Source organism: Lissotriton helveticus, chromosome 2_2 (genome assembly GCF_964261635.1).
Source record: "Lissotriton helveticus chromosome 2_2, aLisHel1.1, whole genome shotgun sequence".
Taxonomy (NCBI): Eukaryota; Metazoa; Chordata; class Amphibia; order Caudata; family Salamandridae; genus Lissotriton; species Lissotriton helveticus.
The window spans coordinates 329,522,277-329,544,155 of record NC_136060.1 but is presented as its reverse complement, the minus strand read 5'-3'; the positions used below and the strand labels follow the sequence as shown (position 1 = coordinate 329,544,155).

Sequence of the window (21,879 nt, the reverse complement as noted above, 5' to 3'; positions counted from 1 at the left end):
TTACGGAATTCCATTGCAGGTCCAAAGTGACAATGGGTCACATTTTAAAGGAAAGATGGTGCAAGATTTTTGTGTGCAGCATAACATTGAATGGATCTATCACATACTCTATTACCCACAGGCAGCAGGTTTGATTGAGAGAATGAATGGTTTGCTGAAAGAGCAGTTGAAAAAGTTGTCTGATGGGTCATTGAAGGGGTGGAGGGATCATTTGTCTGCTGCATTGCAGATTTTAAACAACCGACCCCTTGCTGATGCAGAGACTCCTTTGATGCGCATGTTGACCCCAGCTTTGCAGATTAGGCCCCATGTGGCCACAAACACGATTCTGTATTGGGAGACAGCTCCCAGAGCTTTGGCTCCATATCGTGCCACACCAGAAGCTGCCGGTCTTGATTTACATGATTTGAAACTCTATCGATTGTAACCACGAGACATTACCTTGATTGAGACAGGAATTGGAGTTCAAATTCCCCCAGAGCATTTTGGGCTAATCGCCCCTCGATCTGGGCTTGCCCTTAAAGGCATCCAGGTTTTGGGAGGGGTGGTCGATGCCGATTACCAGGGGGAGATCAAAGTTATCCTATTGAACAGTGGAAACAATAATCTGATTGTGCAACCCGGTGACCGTGTTGCCCAAATGGTCATCATGCCGATTTATGGAGGAAATGTCATGAAGGGGACGGCCTCGGCCCTTCTAACTGTGCGAGGAAAGGGCGGGTTTCGGATCTACTGACAAGAACCCAGGGGCAAAATTGTGGGTGGAGTCCCCAAACAAACCTCCTGAACCTGCAGAATTGATCGCTAAGGGCAAGGATAACATCCTAGTCATCATGTAACCCGGACAGGAAAAGTGGGAAAATGTACCTGCTGAAAAATGTTATTTGCGAGAGTGATTATACCAGTTTGTTTTCTGTTTCTAGATCACAGTATGGCTTGCCGCTGCAATGCTTGTGCTGTGTGGTCGGTGTTTGGGCGTGTCCGGAGGGGTCTGGGAGGGCCCGGGGATGCCGAAGGGGATCAACCGCCCGAGTCGGATGACAGCATTGTTGCAGCAACCGGATAACATCTGGACCTACTTGGCCGGGAATGTGCTGAACACTTCCCACTTCTGTATGAGAAATCTTCAGAGTACAGCTGATATAATATCCACCTGTCTTGTCGCCGTACCTACCCCTGCACATGTGCTCCTACACATCTTCAACCAAACTAACTTTGATGGGGTAGTGGAGGAAAGTGATGTCCGAACACATCTGAGTCTTTATGAGTACTGTTGCTTTTGCCCGGAGGTTACAGATAGCCTCTGGAGGAACATGACGAGTATTGTTACTTACAATATCTCTACTGGAGATGTTTGCTATCAACTAACTTGTGACCCTGCCCAAATTGGCAAGTGTGGCCAATTGAAACTAGAGAAAAGCAAACAATTGACCCCTGATCAACAAACATTATGTCAGTCACGACATGACAGTTTTTGTAGTAATGTTACCAATTATATGGTTTGTAATCACACCGTATTAGCCACTAGCCATATTAACCATGTGAAATTACCTAAAGGATGGTTGTTCTCGTGTGGTAATATTTCATACACTTATATACCAGCTAACATAACTGGAGGACCTTGTGCCTTATCACGATTAAGCCTTATGCTTTTTCCCATGCATTCTGTTACACGTATTCGCTCTTCTAGAGCCGCTATTCAATTACCTGAGGATTGTGACTCCAATATTGACTTGCTTTGTAGAACAGAATATACTAGTTTGGCTCTTTCCATTGTAGGAGTGTCAGGACTGTCTGTTTATAATGCTAGGACAATTGCAAAGTTTGGTTGTTTAATAGTGAAAAATCTCAATCATACTTCTGCCGCTTTAGCTGAATTATTATTAGATGTTCAAGGAACAAGAAAAGCTGTTTTGCAAAATAGGGCTGCTGTGGACTATTTGTTGCTAAAACATAACCACGGTTGCGAGGACTTTGATGGGCTCTGTTGTTTCAATTTATCTGATCATTCTACATCTATCCATGCACATATTAATGCTTTAAAAGATTTAGTGAAAGGGGTTACGCAAGACGTTGACCAAGGATGGTGGGATTGGTTGTTTGGATGGCTGCCTAATTTTGAACAGCTTTGGTATATCTTGGGTGTTATTATAGTCATTATTTGCATTTTTATCTCATTATGTTGTTGCATTCAATGCATTCCTAATCTTGTCTCCCTTTTTAGGCCCAGATCCATGGTATTTACGCCAATGGGGTATGATAGGTGAATCGAAGGTCAAGGGGTGGAATGTACTGCATTTGCCATTTTACACGTGCTAAATTACATGTTGACCATGATTCCATGCAATGCTCTGATCTTCCATATTATTTCATCGCACTTCCATTTTGTGCTGCTTTGCCCTGTAGTTACACTTAAGCAGTAACATAAACATGTTTTTCACGTAAACCAGTACAGATGGGTGCGAGGCATCTCGTGAGAATGCCTCGTGAGGTTAGCATGTACCTTCAGAGTGCTTTTCATGCATTCCATACTTATCTCTAGGACATAGGGACGATAGCCGTACAGAGCTCCAAGGCCGTAGAATAGGGAAAGGAATGTATTTGGCCTCAGCACAGCCGAAGCAGAATCTGGCCAGGTCTGTCTGGGCGGGTCTGATGCAGAGATGGGGGCCAGCACCTGTGAATAGATGGGCGAGATCGCCTGCTAGAGGCTTCTCGAACAGGTTGATTTAAACTATAAAAAGCGGTGTCTGTGGGGTGGAGCTCAGGAACTCCATCTTGGAGTGGACGCACTCGCTGGACAACTTTGGTGCCCGAAGAGATTACTCCCTGAGCCCCGGTCTACGGGTTCCCGACTTGGTGTTCAGTGTTTGGCCCAGGGATGTTGAAGTCTCCGGTGCTGCAAATGAATCTGGTGAGGTGCTTTGTACATTAACTGTTTATATACCTGTATTCACAGTTTCATATTTATGTATACAGTGTGGTGTATTCATTGTTTATTGCCTTTCACTCGGTGCCAAAGAATTTATTAGCTTCAGTGACTTATTGCCTTTGCCTACAATATTAATAAAGCTCATTTTTACCTCCAGTGGAGTGTTGGAGTTTCTATGTGAGTAAGTGGTGTGCGTAGGTTCAGATTACGCAAGTGGGCAAAGCAATACACTCACCTCGCGTTCAGCTCGCTCGCGTTTCGATCACGTGGTCTGTAACTGCCTCTCGGATTGAGTGGAATAAAGCCCCACAGAGTACTAGCACGTCCGCTCTCCTGGTTGAAAGAGGGTATCAGATAAAATGCCTGGGTAATTAAAACTATTAACCTTGGTGATGAGTGACCCATCGAGCACTTCAATTTTTTTCTTTGTCCTTGTGTTCGTGGGGCCGCTTTATCATAACAAAAGATATTTGTTGATTTACTCTCAAACAAACACTATGTGTACAGTTAGAAAAAGAGCTGAATAACATTTGAAGGCCCTTTGCTGTGCATGTGATCCAGCGCTCCTATAGAAAATATGCCATAAGCAATGCTACCTAACTCCACAATACTCACCATTAATCATAAATCATTCACAAGGCCCATAAACTAACATGACATATTTTGAGCAACTGAATCATGTGACCTAATTAATAAAACCTATTCACAACCTATATACATTTTATATACAACTGCAGTATAATATTTTCACCATGGTTATTAAAAACTTTGCATTTAATTAAGCCACCTTGGCGAATGAATCTGTTAATGGTAACCTAAAATTCATAAATAACAAGGCCAGCTTGTGGTTTAAGAATCTTATTTATTAACCATTATTCAAAGAAAGTGCATTTTATTTATTAAAATCTTTTTATTCAAGCATTATTATAGAGATTTTAGTAAGAGGTAATGACAGTTTTAAGCAAATCACATAGCATATTTCAAATGGAAATAACGGTTTAGCATCACCTTAATCCTAAGTCCCTAGCTACACTTACTCCATTAAAAATAAGGGAAAAGTCAAAAGGCCCTAAAAAATCTTACGTGCTCCAAGAAAAGTCCAACAGCACGAAACACCCAACTGGTGTCAGCAAACAGCAGCTCTCCCACTCCCAGAGGGACAGTTTTTATACCTTTCTGACTAACTAATCTAAGTAAAATTGAATAAAATCGCCCTAACTAGCCACACTTCCTGGAAAGGCGCTCTGGTCTATCGCCCACCAGGATTAAACCCTGACTTTGCGCTTACTCTTCAAGAGCTTTTAGCTCCCCATCTCAAATCTAAAGAAGACTTTATCCTCCTGGGAGATTTCAACATCCATGTAGATCAGCCAGCATTATCCGAATCCATTTCCCTGGTTATGGATCTTTCAAATTTAGGTCTAGAATTACAGAATAATGGACCTACACACAGGGGTGGCCATACGCTAGATTTAGTCTTTTCCAACTGTACCAAATTAACTTGCCTCCCAGCAAGAGAAATTCTATGGACAGACCATTTCCTGTTAGAATTTAAATTACTGACTCCAAAGAGACCCACTAATAAAGTACCATCTCCTCCTACCTGGCGCCGTCAATGGCATAAAACCTCAGCTAACAAACTACAGGAAATCTGGACACAACCTGCCATATTGGCAGTGGACACAGCAGATATAGCGTTGGCTAAACTTAATGATTCAATTAAGCGAGCCATTGATATTTTGGCCCCTTTAAAACTACATAAACAGTCTCCTTCCCCTAAGCAGGAAAGTTGGTACACCCATGAGCTAAGAGAAGAGAAGCGGAAATGCAGACGAGCAGAGAAAATATGGAGAAGAAGTAAAACTGAGGAGACCCGAGCAGTTTTCCTAGATGCTCAATCAATATACTATAAAAACATAAAGCAAGCTAGAAAACACCGCCTAATGCAACAACTTGCAGAAGCGGGTAATTGTCCTAAGGAGCTCTTTAAAATTCTGCAAAATTTTGTAAAACCCGCCGCATGTGAGAGCTCTGATGATTTCTCGCAGACTCTATGCGATGAAATCTCGCTATTCTTTGAGGACAAAATAAACATCATTTACGAAAGAATAGTGGCGGCTAACAACAACATGGGTGACATTAATAAGCCCCTGTCCCCGATCCCGCTAAAGCACAATAAACATCCTCTGCTATCCTTCCCTCCAATTGACAATGCAGAGCTCCTTCCTCTCATCGTCCATATTAAATCTGGGTCCCCAAATGACCTCCTTCCTGCCAAGATGGTTGCCCCTCTGATTTCTCTCTTGGGACCCTCTATACAGAGCGTCATTAACATCTCTCTTGCGAAAGGACAGGTCCCGGCAGACTGGAAAAGAGCGGTGGTAAACCCAATAAGGAAAAAAGCGGCATCTCCATGGACAGACCTCTCAAACCTGCGTCCTATTTCACTCTTGGCTTACATCGGCAAGATAGCAGAGAGGCACGTGAACACCTATCTATCAGGACATCTAGAAGCAACGGAGGGCCTGGACTACTCGCAATCTGGGTTCAGGCCCAACCACAGCACCGAATCAGCCCTTCAAACAGTGACCAATAACATCAAAATGGCACTGGATGAGGGCAGTTCTATGATTCTGGTGCTGTTGGATCTCTCCGCTGCTTTTGATACGGTGTCTCACACGGTGCTTCTCGATCGTTTAAGGGACGTAAGCTTGGAGGGAGTGGCTCTGTCATGGATGAAGAGCTTTCTATCTGGCCGCTCCCAAGAAGTTAGGCTGGGCTCCCACAAATCCACCTACAGGGAGCTCAACAAGGGAGTGCCACAGGGCTCATGTTTAAGCCCGACAAAATTTAATGTGTATGTGGCCCCCTTGGCCAACTTAGCAAGATCATTTGGGTTCACCCCGGTGTCGTATGCCGACGACACCCAACTCCTCTTTCCTTTTAAAAGTCTGACACCTGCAATAAAAAGATCATTTGCAGATGGAATGAGAGCAATATCAGAGTGGATGTCATCAAACTGTCTTCAGTGTAACGTAGGGAAAACAGAGGTCATGCTGTTTGGACAAGCGGCAACACACTGGTCACCTGAATGGTGGCCTTTAGAATTAGGACCTGTTCCCAGCCCCAAGAGCACGGTAAAAAACTTGGGAGTGTTATTAGATCAGACACTCACATTTAAAGACCACGTCAACCAAGTGGCTGGTACCTGCTTTCGGGCAATTGGGATCCCAAGAAGAGTGTTTCCCTATCTGCCAGATTGTCACAGGAAAACACTTGTGCAGGCGCTAGTCATCAGCAGAGTGGATTACTGTAACGGTCTTCTTTTAGGAGCTAATGAAGGTCAACTTAATAAGTTACAAGTAATCCAAAATACGGCTGCAAGGACTGTCCTGAATGTTCCCCCTAGGACTCCTTCTCGCCCCCTGCTGACTAGACTCCACTGGTTACCAGTGAGGAAGAGAGTACAGTTTAAGACTCTATGTACCATTCACAAAAGTGTGATAGGCGAAGGCCCAAAATATCTGGCCCAAATCTTTCAGCCATATGCTCCTGGGCGTTCCCTGCGATCCAGTAATCTGCAGCTATTGCAGGTACCCAGAATAAAGAAATCCAGACAAGGAGGCCGAGCGATGGCCCATGCGGGACCAGTGCTCTGGAACTCTCTACCTCTTGAGTTGAGATCACTCACTAGCCATCTGGCCTTTCGGAAGACCTTAAAAACACACTTATTCACTAGTGATTAACGCCTCCTTTGCAATATGTACTACCCCCCCCCTGAACACGACTATCTGGAGTCATATTTTTACTGGCAAAAGCGCGGAGATACCCCTTCGGGGGTCTATTCAGGCGCTATATAAGAATATAAAATAAAGAAAATAAAAAATACTTTTCTGCCATTCAGAGTTCTCATTGGCTGTCAAATGACAGACCATAATGTCATCACATTCTTTGGAGCCCAGTTCCGACTCTTTCTTAGAGTCTATTGTCCTTTATTTACGAGTAACGAAGCTTCCTCCAGTTCGCAACATCTAAATTCAAGTGTCCGCGACTTCCTTAGCTTGACAATCTCTCTGCCGGTTCCTGGCCTTGGCCACGCTGACCAAAAGTGCAGTCAGTTCACTGAACAATCACGTTTGTATTTTTCTCCTTTTAAAACTTGGCAGGAACTTTCCACACTGGGCTCTTGCTTTCTCTGAGCAGAACTTTGCCAACTGCACATTAAGACGAACTAGGCCTCAAGCCTCTTTTCAGAAACTAGTGCATAAACAAACACAAAAGAATAATTAATGCAAGAAATAAAGATTGTTCTGTTACCCACCCACCTTTGCTAATTATTAACCCATTAATCTATGTTACCTAGCAGAAGCAAATAAAGCAACAAACAGATTCGTGCAACATTTAAGACAGAAAAACAAAACATGAGCACACAGAAATAAGCACATGCCATTAATAAACGGCCGCATTTAGTTCTGACATGACAATAGACAGGATTAATTCATTATTTTCACACACATGCAAATGCAACATAATGCACATTTATGAGCACACATATTAGTTTCCCGCATGTTTATGATAATGCAACTTTTACTCTAGGTTGGTTAATATTTTCACCGCACACATTATTAATAATATTATTTTATTATGGAAGTTTAAACTTCGCGAGCTGAAATAAATGTATTTCTAAATCTCGCTCCATCAACTCCCTCATCTGGTGATCTCTAAATCACCAAACCACACCCAAAAATTTTAGAATTTTTTTATCTAAAGATGAACATGATTTGTTTCACTGTGTTAGTATTCCTAAAGACTTGTCTCAGTTGTCTGTCTGCAACTTTCATATTGAGCTTTACGAAACTCTTACAGTTCTATCTCTTTTTCCTGTTCCTTTCTGATCTAATAAATTCTCTTCTTTTCCCTCAGGTATTTATTTCTCTTATGTAACATGCAACTGATCTTCAACAAAAGTATCACAAAAACTATTACAAACAAAGGTGTTAGAATCTTGCCAAGAATTGAACCACCAATCTCTTGAAACCAGGTTTTGATTGCCTGAAATCTTTTGGATAGACGTTCTGAAAAATCATCCTCTTCTAAAGGAACAATTTCTGAATGCATCTCTGTAATATTTTTGATATACATCTCAATGTTTCTACTTTCATCAGGGATATATGTACAACAATGTTGGACATGTAAAATGCCACAGACTCCTCCCTCTTTTGCTGGGAGTATGTCCAGGGCAAGACGGTTTTGCATTACCATAGATCTGATTGCGATAACCTCGGTATCCACTAATTGGAAACCACTAGCTGTGTCAGTTGACAATCTGTCAACAATCGTGGACAATTTTCTGATTCTTCCTGCATTCCGAGTTATACCCACCAAAGGTATCACCGCTTCAAAAATGTCTCCCAAAATTTCTGAGAAACTTTCTCTTTTGAACCTATTTACATGATTACTAATTTCAAATGAGCCTTCCGCATTTCTGTCAACATGAAATATTTTCGGAAAAACAAGTCCAACAAAACACGTCCCATACCAATGGTCTGGGAGGTTATAATAGGCTTTGTCTTCACAAACAAAATAAATTCCAGGAAAAATTGGGTCTCTACCACCTTTGAATCCCCAAACCCCATGATTTGGTAAGTGTCCTCACAATTGCTAGCCCCAACAAAATAATGATCAAAAAGCGTGTTATCTCTTCTAACACAAAGCTTACCACTAATTGGGTTGTCTATGTGTATTGCAACATTGTCAAAAGATTTGCCATTTAGTCTTTCATCCTCCTTCCGCCAGAATTTCGATTTGGTCTGCTTGACCATCTCATTTCTCTTATAGATTGCCCTTCTCTCCTCAACAAGGTTCAGGAAAGATTTTTCCTCAGCTCTCAATTTGCATGTCAAATTATTTCTAAAAGCATACTCGTAGGTAAGTTCGTTAGTTACTATAAAGAATTCCCTCATCTGTTTCGCTTGCTTGTGCTTGTTTAAGCCTTTCTCAATTTTCAGGTTAGCAAAAATGTCATCATAATTAGAGTAGTAATACTCCAAACGACCAGTCTGATAAAATAAGCTAGCTATTACACAACAGGTTATGCCGTAAGTAAGAGGAAGCATATTATATGTCACTCCCTCTGAAACAGAAGCAGGCAATTTCACACAGATGTAACAGTCTTTGACTTCCATAACCTTAACATATTCAGCCAGGAGTCTTGAAAATGTATTGCTAGAAAAATCACCAACAGACCTATCTTGATGAGTCTCTGGTCTGTGATCAATAACTTTGTTAGCTTTACCTGTTGCACTATGTTTGTCTTGTTTAACTGAAGCTTTGCTTGTCATATTGACCTTGTACATCTCCTTATCGATCCCGAAAGGAAAGATGACAGCTAAAACTAACCAGAGCAGAATTATTAAAAGCACACATATCAGAGACATCTTACAGCATCTTTTAAAGATGGAGCATCTTGAGCTGTTATTTACAAAAACATAAGGCATTTTCACTAAGCTTGTAAAGAGAAAAAGAAAACAAAAATTTAAAAATATCTAAATTAAAAATTTCTAACACCTCCCTTTTTCGTTTTTTTTTTTTTTTAAAACCCTCTAACAGCTTTTCTTCGACCTTGCGTCACAATTTGTTTTCCAGCGAACACAATTTCTTCGACCTTGTGTCACCTAACACAATTTCTTCAGCCTTACGCCAAAAACAAAACCCTAATTTTTAACAGAAAAATGCCTCAATCATTGTCACTATTTTCTTCAATTTCTTCCTGACCACTACTGTTCACTTCAACTACAGGTGGGATAATTATGTAGGTCCACTCAGGGGACTTATACTTTAGGTTCGGTTTAAGAACTCTTTTTGTTTTTCTGCTAATAACTTCTATTTCCTTCCCGGTCTCACTTTTCTTTTCAGGATCTTCCTGACTAGTTATTTCATTGATCTGCTCCTTGGATTTCTTTATCAATTTGAATTTCAGCCCTTCATTTTCACTTGGCCAGTTATCACCTTTTCTTAGTAATTTTTTCTTTGGTTCAGTCACATTGCATTCTGTTCTCCAAGCTCTTTTTCTGAATTTTCCTATCTGAGATTCTTCATCACTGTCTTCAGATTCACTGTCAGAGATTCGAATTCTTGACTCAGGTTCTTCTTTACTCGGCCACTTCACTCCGTTAGGAACTCTATCCTTATAACTGGTACTTGGCAATTCGTCTTCTTCTTCTATTACCTTCAACTTCCCAGTTTCAGAATTCTTGTTCCTGCTTTCAGAGCTTCTTTCCTGCCTTTCAATACTCTCCTGGTCTTGATTCCGAACTTGATCAGACTCTTCTGCTACTTCTTTTTCTAGCAGATCTTCTTCATTTTCAGAGTCCAAAATTATGATTTTCAGATCCTTTTCACTTAAATTTTCATTCACAGATGAATTTTCCAGATGTCGACCAGCCTGTCGATCTTCAGAATCTGGATTTCTTTCAGATTCTTCTTCTGAATCTGAATCAGTTGTCGTATCACTTTCCTCATCAGAATTTTCAGGTGTAGGCACACGAATGGTGTGGCTAGCGTGTATCCACCTTTTTATGCCTCTGCACTTCACTGCATTTGTCGTTACGAGAATAACTTGCCTTGCTTCCTGCCACCTTGGCACCAAACAGGTTCTTCTTCGGTGAACCTTTGTCCTCACCCAGTCACCAGGTGACAGATCATGTGCTTGCTCTTTTTCTCTTGTCTGTACTTCAGTTCCCACCTGATTAGACACAGAAGTCACGACATCAGACAGTTTCCTGCAATACTCCAAAATTGCACTATCATTAATGGTCAACAATTTCCCTATTGGTATGAATGCCTGTTTCATGACTCTGCCCATGAGAATATCATGTGGACTTAAACCTGTCTTTTTATCTGGTGTACTTCTTAGAGTCATCAACACAAATGGAAGAGCATCTGTCCACTTTATACCGGTAGCTAGATACATTTTTGCAATTCTATTCTTAATTGTTCCATTAATTTGCTCAACAACTCCAGATGCCTCTGGTCTGTATGCACAATGCAATTTCTGCTCAATGTGTAAGGCTTCACAAATTATTTTTAACAGTCTGTTTTCAAAATGCCTTCCTCGATCACTCTCCACAGTCACTGGGAAACCGTACCTTGGTATAATCTCCCTCAAAAGCAATTTTGCAACAGTAATTGCATCGTTGTGACGTGTGGGAAACGCGTCAACCCATCTTGAAAACAAACAAACAAACACCAAAACATAACGCAGCTTGTTATGTGGTGGCATTTCAATGAAATCCATTTGTAACCTGGTGAATGGACCACCCTCCCGTCCTATGGTTCCCATTCCCACCACAGTTTTCCTGATTGGGTTCATTTGCTGACAAGTCAAACACCTCTGACAAAGAGATTCTGCAATTGTTCTGAACTTGGTATTAAACCAAGTTTCTCTGAAAAGCCTAATCATCGAATCTCTTCCAATATGCCCCAGGCCATGATACATCCTGGCCATGTCAGCAATCATACAGTTTGGTAAAACTACTCTGCCATCTTTGTATGTCCAAATTTCATCCTCATCTCACTGCCTACATTCTGCTCTCAACCATGTGTTTTTCTCTTCATCATCAGCTTCATCTTATATATCTTTGATTTCCTGCCATGTCTCAACTACTGATGTTAGCGTTAGAGAATTCAAAACATGTTCATCATTCTTTTTCCGATTAATTGCAAAATCATTTCTTGCGCAGTACTTTGCAATTTCGTCTGCGTAAGCATTTCCTTTGGTAATATAATCTTCTCCCTTCTTATGGGCTGCACACTTCACGACAGCAATTATTTCTGGTAACTGAATGCCATCAATCAATCTTTTGATTAACTTTGCATTTCTGATTGGCCATCCTGCAGATGTCAAGTAGCCTCTCTGAGACCAGAGCTGTCCATAATCATGCACAACTCCGTACCCATACTGGTTATCAGTTATTATGGTAATTTTCAAATGTATTGCTCTTTCACATGCACGAATTAAAGCAATCAATTCTGCTACTTGACCTGAACGAATTCCTTCAAGACATGATGCTTCCACAACATCAGCAACTGTGCACACTGAGTAGGCTGCTCTCAAAAACCCCTCCTCTGTTCTCAAACAAGAACCATCAACAAAGTAGACACGCTCTGAAACAGGCCACGGAACATCTTTAATGTCCTGCCTTGGCTTGGTACAATATTCCAAAACGTCCAAGCATTCATGATCAATATCATTTTCATTTCTGATTTCTGTTACAGTACCATCAGGCAATAATGTGGAAGGATTTAAATTCACACATCTTGCTATTGAGACATTATCTGATCCCAGAATTATTTTCCCATACTTGGTGAGTCTGCTACTTGTCAAATGCTGCGTCTTACTTCTGGTAAGGAGAATTTCAACTGAATGGGGAACATAGACTTTTACAGGAAATCCCATGATAATTCCTTCACTTTGCTCAAGACTCACACTGGTTGCAGCTACTGCTTTTAAGCAGCCTGGCAATGCTTTTGCAACAGGATCAAGCACTGCTGAAAAGTATGCAATTGGTTTTCTTAGTTTCCCATGTCTCTGAATTAACACAGACAATGCACATCCTTCTCTATCACTGCAATAGTGCTCAAAACCTTTTTCATAATCTGGCATACCCAGAGCCGGAGCTTCACACAAACTCCTTTTTAGCTTTTCAAAAGCTTCCAATTCAATTTCTGTAAGTACAATTGGGTCTTTTATGTCTGACTTAGTCAGTCTCAGCAGTGGTTTCGCAATTACCGAAAATCCACTAATCCATTGCCGACAATAGCCAACCATTCCAAGAACCATTCTGACTTGTCTCTGTGTTTTTGGAGGCTGCATTCCCTGCATCATTTTGATTCTCTCAATTGTCACTTGTCTCAGTCCTTTTGCAATTCTGTGACCAAGATATTTTACTTCTTGTTTGCAAAACTGTAATTTTGCTGGTGACACTTTGTGTCCCTCATCTGCCAAATGATTCAAAAGAGTAACTGTATCTGTAACACAGTTATCTCTTGTTTTTGCTGCAACAAGAAGGTCGTCAATGTACTGGACCAATGTTGACCTTCTAGGTACATTTAAATTCTCCAATGATTTCTTTAACAATTCATTAAAGATAGAAGGACTTTCTGTATACCCTTGAGGAATTCGGCACCATGCTAATGTGCGACCTTGGAATCTGAATGCAAAGATTTCCTGGCTCTCTGAATGCAATGGAACAGTAAAGAACGCATTGCAAAGATCAATGACAGTGTACCACTCTGCATTATGTGGAATTTGGTAAAGAATCACTACTGGATTTGGAACAACTGGGCAACATGGAACAACTATCTGGTTAACCTTTCTCAGGTCTTGAACAATCCTGTACGTTCGCTTAGGCTTTTTGATCCCCATGATCGGTGAATTACAAGGGCTACTCTCAATTTCCCTTAAAACACCTTGCTTTATGAATTTTTCAATCACAGGAATGACACCCTCAATCGTTTCTGCCTTCATTTTGTACTGAGGAATGTTTGGAAAATCTATACCCTGCTTCACTGTTATTTTGACTGGATCAACATGTTTCATCAGACCCATTTCATTTCCAGATAAATCCCAAATTTCAGCTTTGACTGTCTTTTTTAATTCTTCAGGCCAATTTTCTTTGTCAAATACAGGAAATAATTTCGTTTCCTCTGCTTCAACCATTAACATTGTTAATTTATAAAGCCCATCTTCCTCCATTGTTTGAAGCTCAATACCCTCCGGTGAGCAATATATTTTGCAGTTCATCTTGCATAGGATGTCTCTTCCCAACAAGTTTACAGGACTGCTGTTGCAAACCACAAATCTGTGTTTGTCTTTGAATTTCCCAATCTCGATTTTTACAAGCTCTGTCAAATCTGTTTTAATTTGCTGATTAGCTACACCAACTACTTGGATGGTATCCCCAGAGAGAGGCAGGTTTTCAATTTCCACTGATCTAACAGTAGAATGGGTAGCACCAGTGTCCACAAGAAATGTGATTTCTACATCATTCACTTTTCCATTTACAAATGGACCAGACTGGTCAACCTCAAGAGTGGCTCCAAATACACACTCTTCCCCCTCTCTCAGGCACCGTCATAAGTAATCCTCACAATCACTTCCTTGATTTTCTGTCATCAAAAATTGTCCAGACAAATTTGGCACATTCGCTCTCTGCGTTCTTATTACCTGATCACCTCCGCTGAATCCTGTCTCCGAACAGTATCTTTGACCACCTCCACAATTTGGGAGAGGAGGCTGTGGAATCTGACTCTGTTGATTCACTAACTGTCGCTGTAGCTGTTGCTGAAGACTCAATTCATTCAGCTGTCGCTGTAGCTGTTGCTGCAGATTTGCATCATTCTGCATCTGTGGATTTAAAGATGCATTTTTGAAATTTCTGGGTGGATTTTTACACTCGCGCTTCCAGTGTCCAATTTCGCCGCAATTAAAACAAGGCAATTTTTGCTTCAGTTCTTCAATATTAACATTAAATTTTGGTTTGTTAAAACTGCCTTTAAACTTTCCCTGACCCTGATTCTGGTTAAAATTCACATTTTTATTTTCTAGGCTTGCTATTTGATGTTCTGCTACTTTCACCTGTGCCCACATTGCTTTTTCTTTTAATTTCTTTTGCTTTGCGTCTAATTCACCACTGCAGTATTTTGCTTTCCTCAGAATATCATCAACTGAGTTTGATTGCCATCCGACAATATTATTCCTAATCATTTCACCAATTTCAGGTCTAAGACCATAAACAAATCTGTAAATGAAGTGGCTCATGTCCTTTTCATTTAATTTTTCATAACCACTGTATTGTTTGAAAACCAACAATAACCTTTCATAGAAAGAATGAACTGACTCTTTTGGCTCCTGATTTGTTCTGTCTATTTTTACCCAATCTACTTCTTTTGGTGGAATCTTTTGTTTTAACCAGTAAATCACTTTGTCATACAATTCCATGACTTCAGACGAAGGAGCACCTGTCTCTTTGTCTCGAGCTGGTTCTGCCTTCGGCCAACTCACAGCAATTTTGCATTCTGTCCAAAGATCTGATGGGACAACAATGTCAAAGAATCCATCAAGATCAATCCACAGAACTTTTGAGACTTTGATGAATCTGTCTACCTGTCGATACCATTCCACAGGCTTCTCCCTCAGCCGAGGAAAATCATTTGTGAATAATAAAATGTCCAGTCTTGACCAGGGGACATGAACATAACCACCACCTGCAATTTCTCTCATTGGGAACTGCTTAGCTAACCTTTCTTGCCTTTCCTCTTCCTTCTTTTTGGTCCATTTCACTCTCCATTTACTCAAGTCACCCAAATTTTTGATGTACACAATCAAATCTTTTATATGCATAATTCTTCCCATTGTATTGAAATTTCCAATGTCCTTTTCCGTGAAATCTAATCTGTAATGTTTTGTAACATTTTTCTGTTTGCTTAAATCAATTTCCAATTCTGCAGCCAATTCTTCCAATTGATCATATTTATTCTTTGTTTTCCATTGAATGCTTTTGCAGATAAACAACAGTTCATCATCTTGATAATGCTTCAAACTGTCAGGACCAATTGTGCCAATTATTAACTCCTCTAAATCTGCTTTCAGTTTTGCAACATCAAGTTTTGAAATTGAATCTGTCTTCTCTGGAGATTCACCATCTGACTCCGCACCCATTGGTGTTCTGCATAATGAACCTTGATTAAAAGTTAAATCAGGCATCATCGTTTTTTCCCAATGTATTTCAGTTAATTCTGAGTAAAAAAAATGTCAGCTACCCTCTGGATTTCTGCATTTAATGGAATTGTCAAACCTGGTTGCCTAATTTCTCCTTGATCAAAAACAGGTTGAACAGGACCAATCGTTACTGGTACTGCCACTGCTTCCATGCCCTTAGTTAATTGTCGAATTAATTCCTCTTTTGATCGTAAATATTCTGAAGCATTCGCAACTTCCTCATCTCTTCCAGCTCCCATTGAATTTCTAGGAACTTCTCTTCCCATTGGGGTTTCAGGGAAATTTCTGCTTTCATTAAAAATACTAGAATTTGTTCTTGTTTCTAACCTTTCAGGAGTTTCAAAAGATTCAGAATTATTCGGGTATAATCTGGGTGATTCATCATTTAATGGAGGTGCACTTGGTGTGGTTCCTGTAGAAACCATCGGGGTAGACCATGTACAAGCTGGTTTTAAAGGAGTCTGCTTTTTATTAGTTATATAAATTTCTTCTAAAACCTGATCTTCTGTTTCACTGTCTACAACTGCATTATTTTTCTTTTGGGTTTTCTTTCGACCTGGCATTTCTGTACTCATTTCTCTTACTGTATAGAGACCATCACACATATCTGCCTGTCTCCACCGTCGCATTCTATCCTCATGAGTTTCTCTTTTAAAATTTGATGATTTAAGAGGTCTCATTAAACCACTTGCTTCCCGCTGAAGTTGAAACATCTCATCCTCCCATTCAACTAAAGCCTCAAATTGTGTTGGTCTAGGCTTCGGAACAAGAGCTGTCATTTTCTCTCTTAAATTTTCCAAAATCCTCATATTAAATGAACCATCTTCTGGCCAAGCTAGTACACCGTCATTTTTTGTGTACTGCATCCAAGATTCAAACCAAAGGCAAGTATGATAACCATATTCACCTTCCATATAAGCTGCAGGGGTTTTGTATTTATGAAGTAACCTTCCACCTCGCGTTTCAATTTTCTTATCGGGTGAAATAAAAAAATTTAATCTCTGAAGCAATGTAAGCTTTTTCTCCTCTTTTTTATAATAATAACTCATGTTTTAATCAAATTTGTTCAATTTAAAATGATCGTAAATGTTTTCTGGATGTTCCGCTAAACCAGCCAATCCGTGCGCGAAACACACCAACAAGCCAATCAGGTTAAGCCACGACACCACCTTGCTCAACCAATAGCATTACTGCTTTCCCAATGAACCAATCAACTATCAGCTCGTCAGAGTCACGTGAACCAATCAGTGCGCTAGCTGTGACGTATGTTAACCAATCACAGCGCGGACCTCGTGACGTACACAGTCGCTGCGGCTTCTCGCGTCTCACTCCCAGAGCTCACCCCTCCTTCACAAAACTTTTCACAGCGCCATTTTAAGAACGCTTTTTTCAATGAAACTCAATTAATAACGACAAAAAGAACAAACCATTCGTCTGTTTCGCTAAAATAAAGGACAGTTTTTACAGTTATGCAAGTATTCTTTGCGTGGAATAGACGACGCTACTCTCACAGAATATACATTCGCCGATAAAGTAAACGTTTACTCTACCCTTCTAACAAGTAATAATGAACTCGTTTTTCTCTGAATGCACATAAAGTAGCAATTCAAAGTTTGACTCGAACGGAATTACAAAATCATTTACACACTTTCAAACGGAAAGTTTCCCTAACCACACATATATGAAATCCTGGCAGGACTTTAACCAGCCATAGAAATCCACATTCGCCAGTAAAATAAACGACGTTACTTTACCCTTCACTCAAGTTTAGATATATCTTATTACTCTTTTCGCAATGAGTTTTAGAACGGGCTCTTTGTCCCTATACTCAAAGCTACGATTTCATAGACAATCCTCACTATACATTCTACCTAGCACACCTATATCCCTAACGCGTATTGTACGACCACAACACTAGTGATATATAATAATACCACTATTCTGAAACAGATCAAATGCACTGTGAAACTTCACTCATGTCACACCACTCTGTACCGGTACAACTAGGATTTTTCACACTGCAGGAAAAAACCTTTCGACTACATGTAACAAGTGAACAAACTCAACATATGTTAAACATAGATCCTATGTAATTACCATGTAACATGTTGGTTACCATAGCAACCGTATCTCTGCTACCAGTTAATTGATCCAGCGCTCCTATAGAAAATATGCCATAAGCAATGCTACCTAACTCCACAATACTCACCATTAATCATAAATCATTCACAAGGCCCATAAACTAACATGACATATTTTGAGCAACTGAATCATGTGACTTAATTAATAAAACCTATTCACAACCTATATACATTTTATATACAACTGCAGTATAATATTTTCACCATGGTTATTAAAAACTTTGCATTTAATTAAGCCACCTTGGCGAATGAATCTGCTAATGGTAACCTAAAATTCATAATTAACAAGGCAAGCTTGTGGTTTAAGAATCTTATTTATTAACCATTATTCAAAGAAAGTGCATTTTATTTATTAAAATCTTTTTATTCAAGCATTATTATAGAGATTTTAGTAAGAGGTAATGACAGTTTTAAGCAAATCAAATAGCATATTTCAATTGGAAATAACAGTTTAGCATCACCTAAATCCTAAGTCCCTAGCTACACTTACTCCATTAAAAATAAGGGAAAAGTCAAAAGGCCCTAAAAAATCTTACGTGCTCCAAGAAAAATCCAACAGCACGATACGCCCAACTGGTGTCAGCAAACAGCAGCTCTCCCACTCCCAGAGGGACAGTTTTTATACCTTTCTGACTAACTAATCTAAGTAAAATTGAATACTTTTCTGCCATTCAGAGTTCTCATTGGCTGTCAAATGACAGACCATAATGTCATCACATTCTTTGGAGCCGAGTTCCGACTCTTTCTTAGAGTCTATTGTCCTTTATTTACGAGTCACGAAGCTTCCTCCAGTTTGCAACATCTAAATTCAAGTGTCCGCGACTTCCTTAGCTTGACAATCTCTCTGCCAGTTCCTGGCCTTGGCCACGCTGACCAAAAGTACAGTCAGTTCACTGAACAATCACATTTGTATTTTTCTCCTTTTAAAACTTGGCAGGAACTTTCCACACTGGGCTCTTGCTTTCTCTGAGCAGAACTTTGCCAACTGCACATTAAGACGAACTAGGCCTCAAGCCTCTTTTCAGAAACTAGTGCATAAACAAACACAAAAGAATAATTAATGCAAGAAATAAAGTTTGTTCTGTTACCCACCCACCTTTGCTAATTATTAACCCATTATTCTATGTTACCTAGCAGAAGCAAATAAAGCAACAAACAGATTCGTGCAACATTTAAGACAGAAAAACAAAACATGAGCACACAGAAATAAGCACATGCCATTAATAAACGGCCGCATTTAGTTCTGACATGACAATAGACAGGATTAATTCATTATTGTCACACGCATGCAAATGCCACATAATGCACATTTATGAGCACACATATTAGTTTCCCGCGTGTTTATGATAATGCAACTTTTACTCTAGGTTGGTTAATATTTTCACTACACACATTATTAATAATATTATTTTATTAAGGAAGTTTAAACTTCGCGAGCTGAAATAAATGTATTTCTAAATCTCGCTCCATCACGTGCAAAAAGAACAGCATCATCCGCATAATAAAGAACGTATGCAAGGCAGTTCCTGGCCATGGGCATATCTTTTCTTCTCTTTATTCATTCATTATGAACTCATTATCTCAACCATTTATGTAAAATAAGAACAAAAGGGAGCTAAAATACATCCTTTCCTGACTCCTCCATTCGACCTAATTTGAGAAGTACATTCTCCATCCTGGCCATAGCGGACACTCACGATTGTCCCCTGACGCAGGTGTTTGATCAAATCCAGCAGGGAGTTGTTGATTCCCATTTTACTCATCATGTCCCATAGCTTCTCCCTGTTCACCAAGTCAAAAGCACAGGAGAGGTCCATAAAGGCCATATGTAAGGAACCTCCCTTGGCTTTCAGATATTTTCCAATCAAAAAGAACAAATGTAATGATTGTTCCACTGTTCCTACACCGGAAAGAAAACCATCAGGGTTCCGACTACTCCTCAAGTTTTTGTAGGATGACCCTCCCTAATATTCTTGATGTTGAGTCCAGGTGGGATATGGGACGATAACAGGATGGCTGAGATCTGTCGCCCTTTTTAAATATTGGGGCTATTATCAATTATCTCCATGATTTAGGCAACTCACCCTTTATTGCAGTTTTGCGGTTTGAGCCGGGCATGAACAAAGGAGGTACACAGGGGCCAAAGGGGTGCACTATCAGTATCTCAAGGCCACTGTGCCGAGTCTCAGCGTCTCCTAACGCAGGAGCAGAGCTACATGTATGCAATGGAATGCAAAAGCAGAATATTTGTCTGTTAGTGAGTCGAGTTGAATCCTTGAGCAGAAAGAAAATAATAACGTAGTACAGTGTTTTGCTGAGGCAAATGATTCTGAATACATTGGGCCTAATACGAGTACAGCTTAGGCAGTCTAATAGGGATTATGAAATACAAAATCGAGTCACACAGGCTAATCGACGACCTGCATGCTGCAGGGATAACTCAGTGGGTTACATAGCGCAAGTACAAATGAATATATTTTATTCACACAATGCTAACCTAATATAACATAAAAAGTGCATTATGGAAGAGGGGAATTTGAAATCTAACAGGGTCTAAGGGGCAGTGAAAAGGGAGCAGAATGAGGATTGGTAGGACTAAGAGAGAAAAAACAATATTTAGTAAAATAACCAGCAACAGAGAGGAAGAGAATGTGTTTGCATTTTTGTCTATGTGTAAGTAAAAATGCCTGGGGAAATCCAACAGACATCTCACCAAACCCGATTGAAAGCTCCTGTACGCATTTGCCAGTTGTTTTCCTAAAAAACCTTTGACTTTTCAAACGTTCTTTAAAGCTTGGACTCCATGAAACAAAAAATACGGTTAGAGTTACACATCGCAGTATAGAGTAAGTCCTTGACAGTATATTTTGTGCTGCGAACAAAGGAGAAGTTAGGTTTGAGGCTCTGAGAAGCAGATGGTACTTGAGGGAGACCATCTACTGTTACACCCCTTGAGGAGCTAGTAAATCCACCATTACTCGAGAAGGCCTAACTAGAATCAGTGACATTGCGATGTTATGCAGAACAACCAAGAGACAAAGGAAACTGGCAAACTGGCAAACTCCTTGAACACACACACAGGCATACACAATTTCTATTTAGTTTACATTTTATATGTAGAATGTGTACAATTGTATTCGTGTCTCAGCCATCCTGCTCTGACAACATATTAGAAAAATGCATAACAACAGAGTGGTAAGATGCAATAAGCAAGTTGTAGTATTTACCACAATGGTGTAAAAATAAAACAATGCTGAGCCTGCATAGTATTGCTAATATTTCAATTCCATAAACAATTATTAAAGCCTTAATATCCACCCTTTGCACATTAATTTACAGCAAGACTTAGGAAGTGTGTTAGGGCAAGTCCTTCTGACATCACATAATGTTATTTTGCTTGGTGATGCGTCACAGCCAAAGGAAGAAGAGGGTGCCATAGGTTTTGAAGAAGACAGATGGGAAGTGTGAGACCAACACAATACAACCTGAAACAATAGCACATGTAGGACATCCATCAACCTCCACATCAAGTGTCCACCTAAGAGTCTGGGGGTGCAGCAGTGGGACCGCTCTGCCACAGCACTACCAAACCCTTGTGAGAACCACCCACCATATTATGACTTTTTTAGTTACTGGCGGGAGGTCCCTTTTGCATTCCCATGACGGTACCTATAAAATAGGTACCACAATGGGTACATCAAAGGAAGTTCCAGTACGGCATGGATTGTGGTGCATGGTGTGTCCCCCTGTGTGCAGCCGTATAGAGTGAGACACTTTCTTTATTCACCACCACTATTTTCATGGAAGAAAGACCTCCATGAAATCAGTGGTGGTGAGGAAAGCTGTAATGTGCTTGGGGGTAAACCTGCCTCAAAACTGCTGCACCACCGCCAGGGAATGCCGGTTCCCTGGCAGAGTCGGTGGTCCCAGGGTGGCACAACTGTCATGGTCATAATGTGGTGGTCAGAAGACTGCCGTCCTACCACGAGTCTCATAACTGGGCCCCAAGAGTTGCTATAAAAACT

At 40.3% G+C, this 21,879-nt stretch overlaps 1 protein-coding gene across 1 annotated transcript; it reads left to right on the top strand.

The window, feature by feature from the left end:
- The first annotated feature begins 999 nt into the window (after nt 1-999).
- LOC144821658 (uncharacterized) lies at nt 1,000-2,267 on the top strand. The gene has a single exon (XM_078678889.1). The coding sequence runs from the start codon at nt 1,008-1,010 to the stop codon at nt 2,265-2,267; it is 1,260 nt and encodes a 419-aa protein (XP_078535015.1). The 5' UTR covers nt 1,000-1,007.
- The last annotated feature ends 19,612 nt before the right edge of the window (nt 2,268-21,879 follow it).

Bases quoted from the DNA above. Each gene is read 5' to 3' on its own strand.
- LOC144821658 (XM_078678889.1), top strand. From the start codon at position 1,008: ATGCCGAAGGGGATCAACCGCCCGAGTCGGATGACAGCATTGTTGCAG.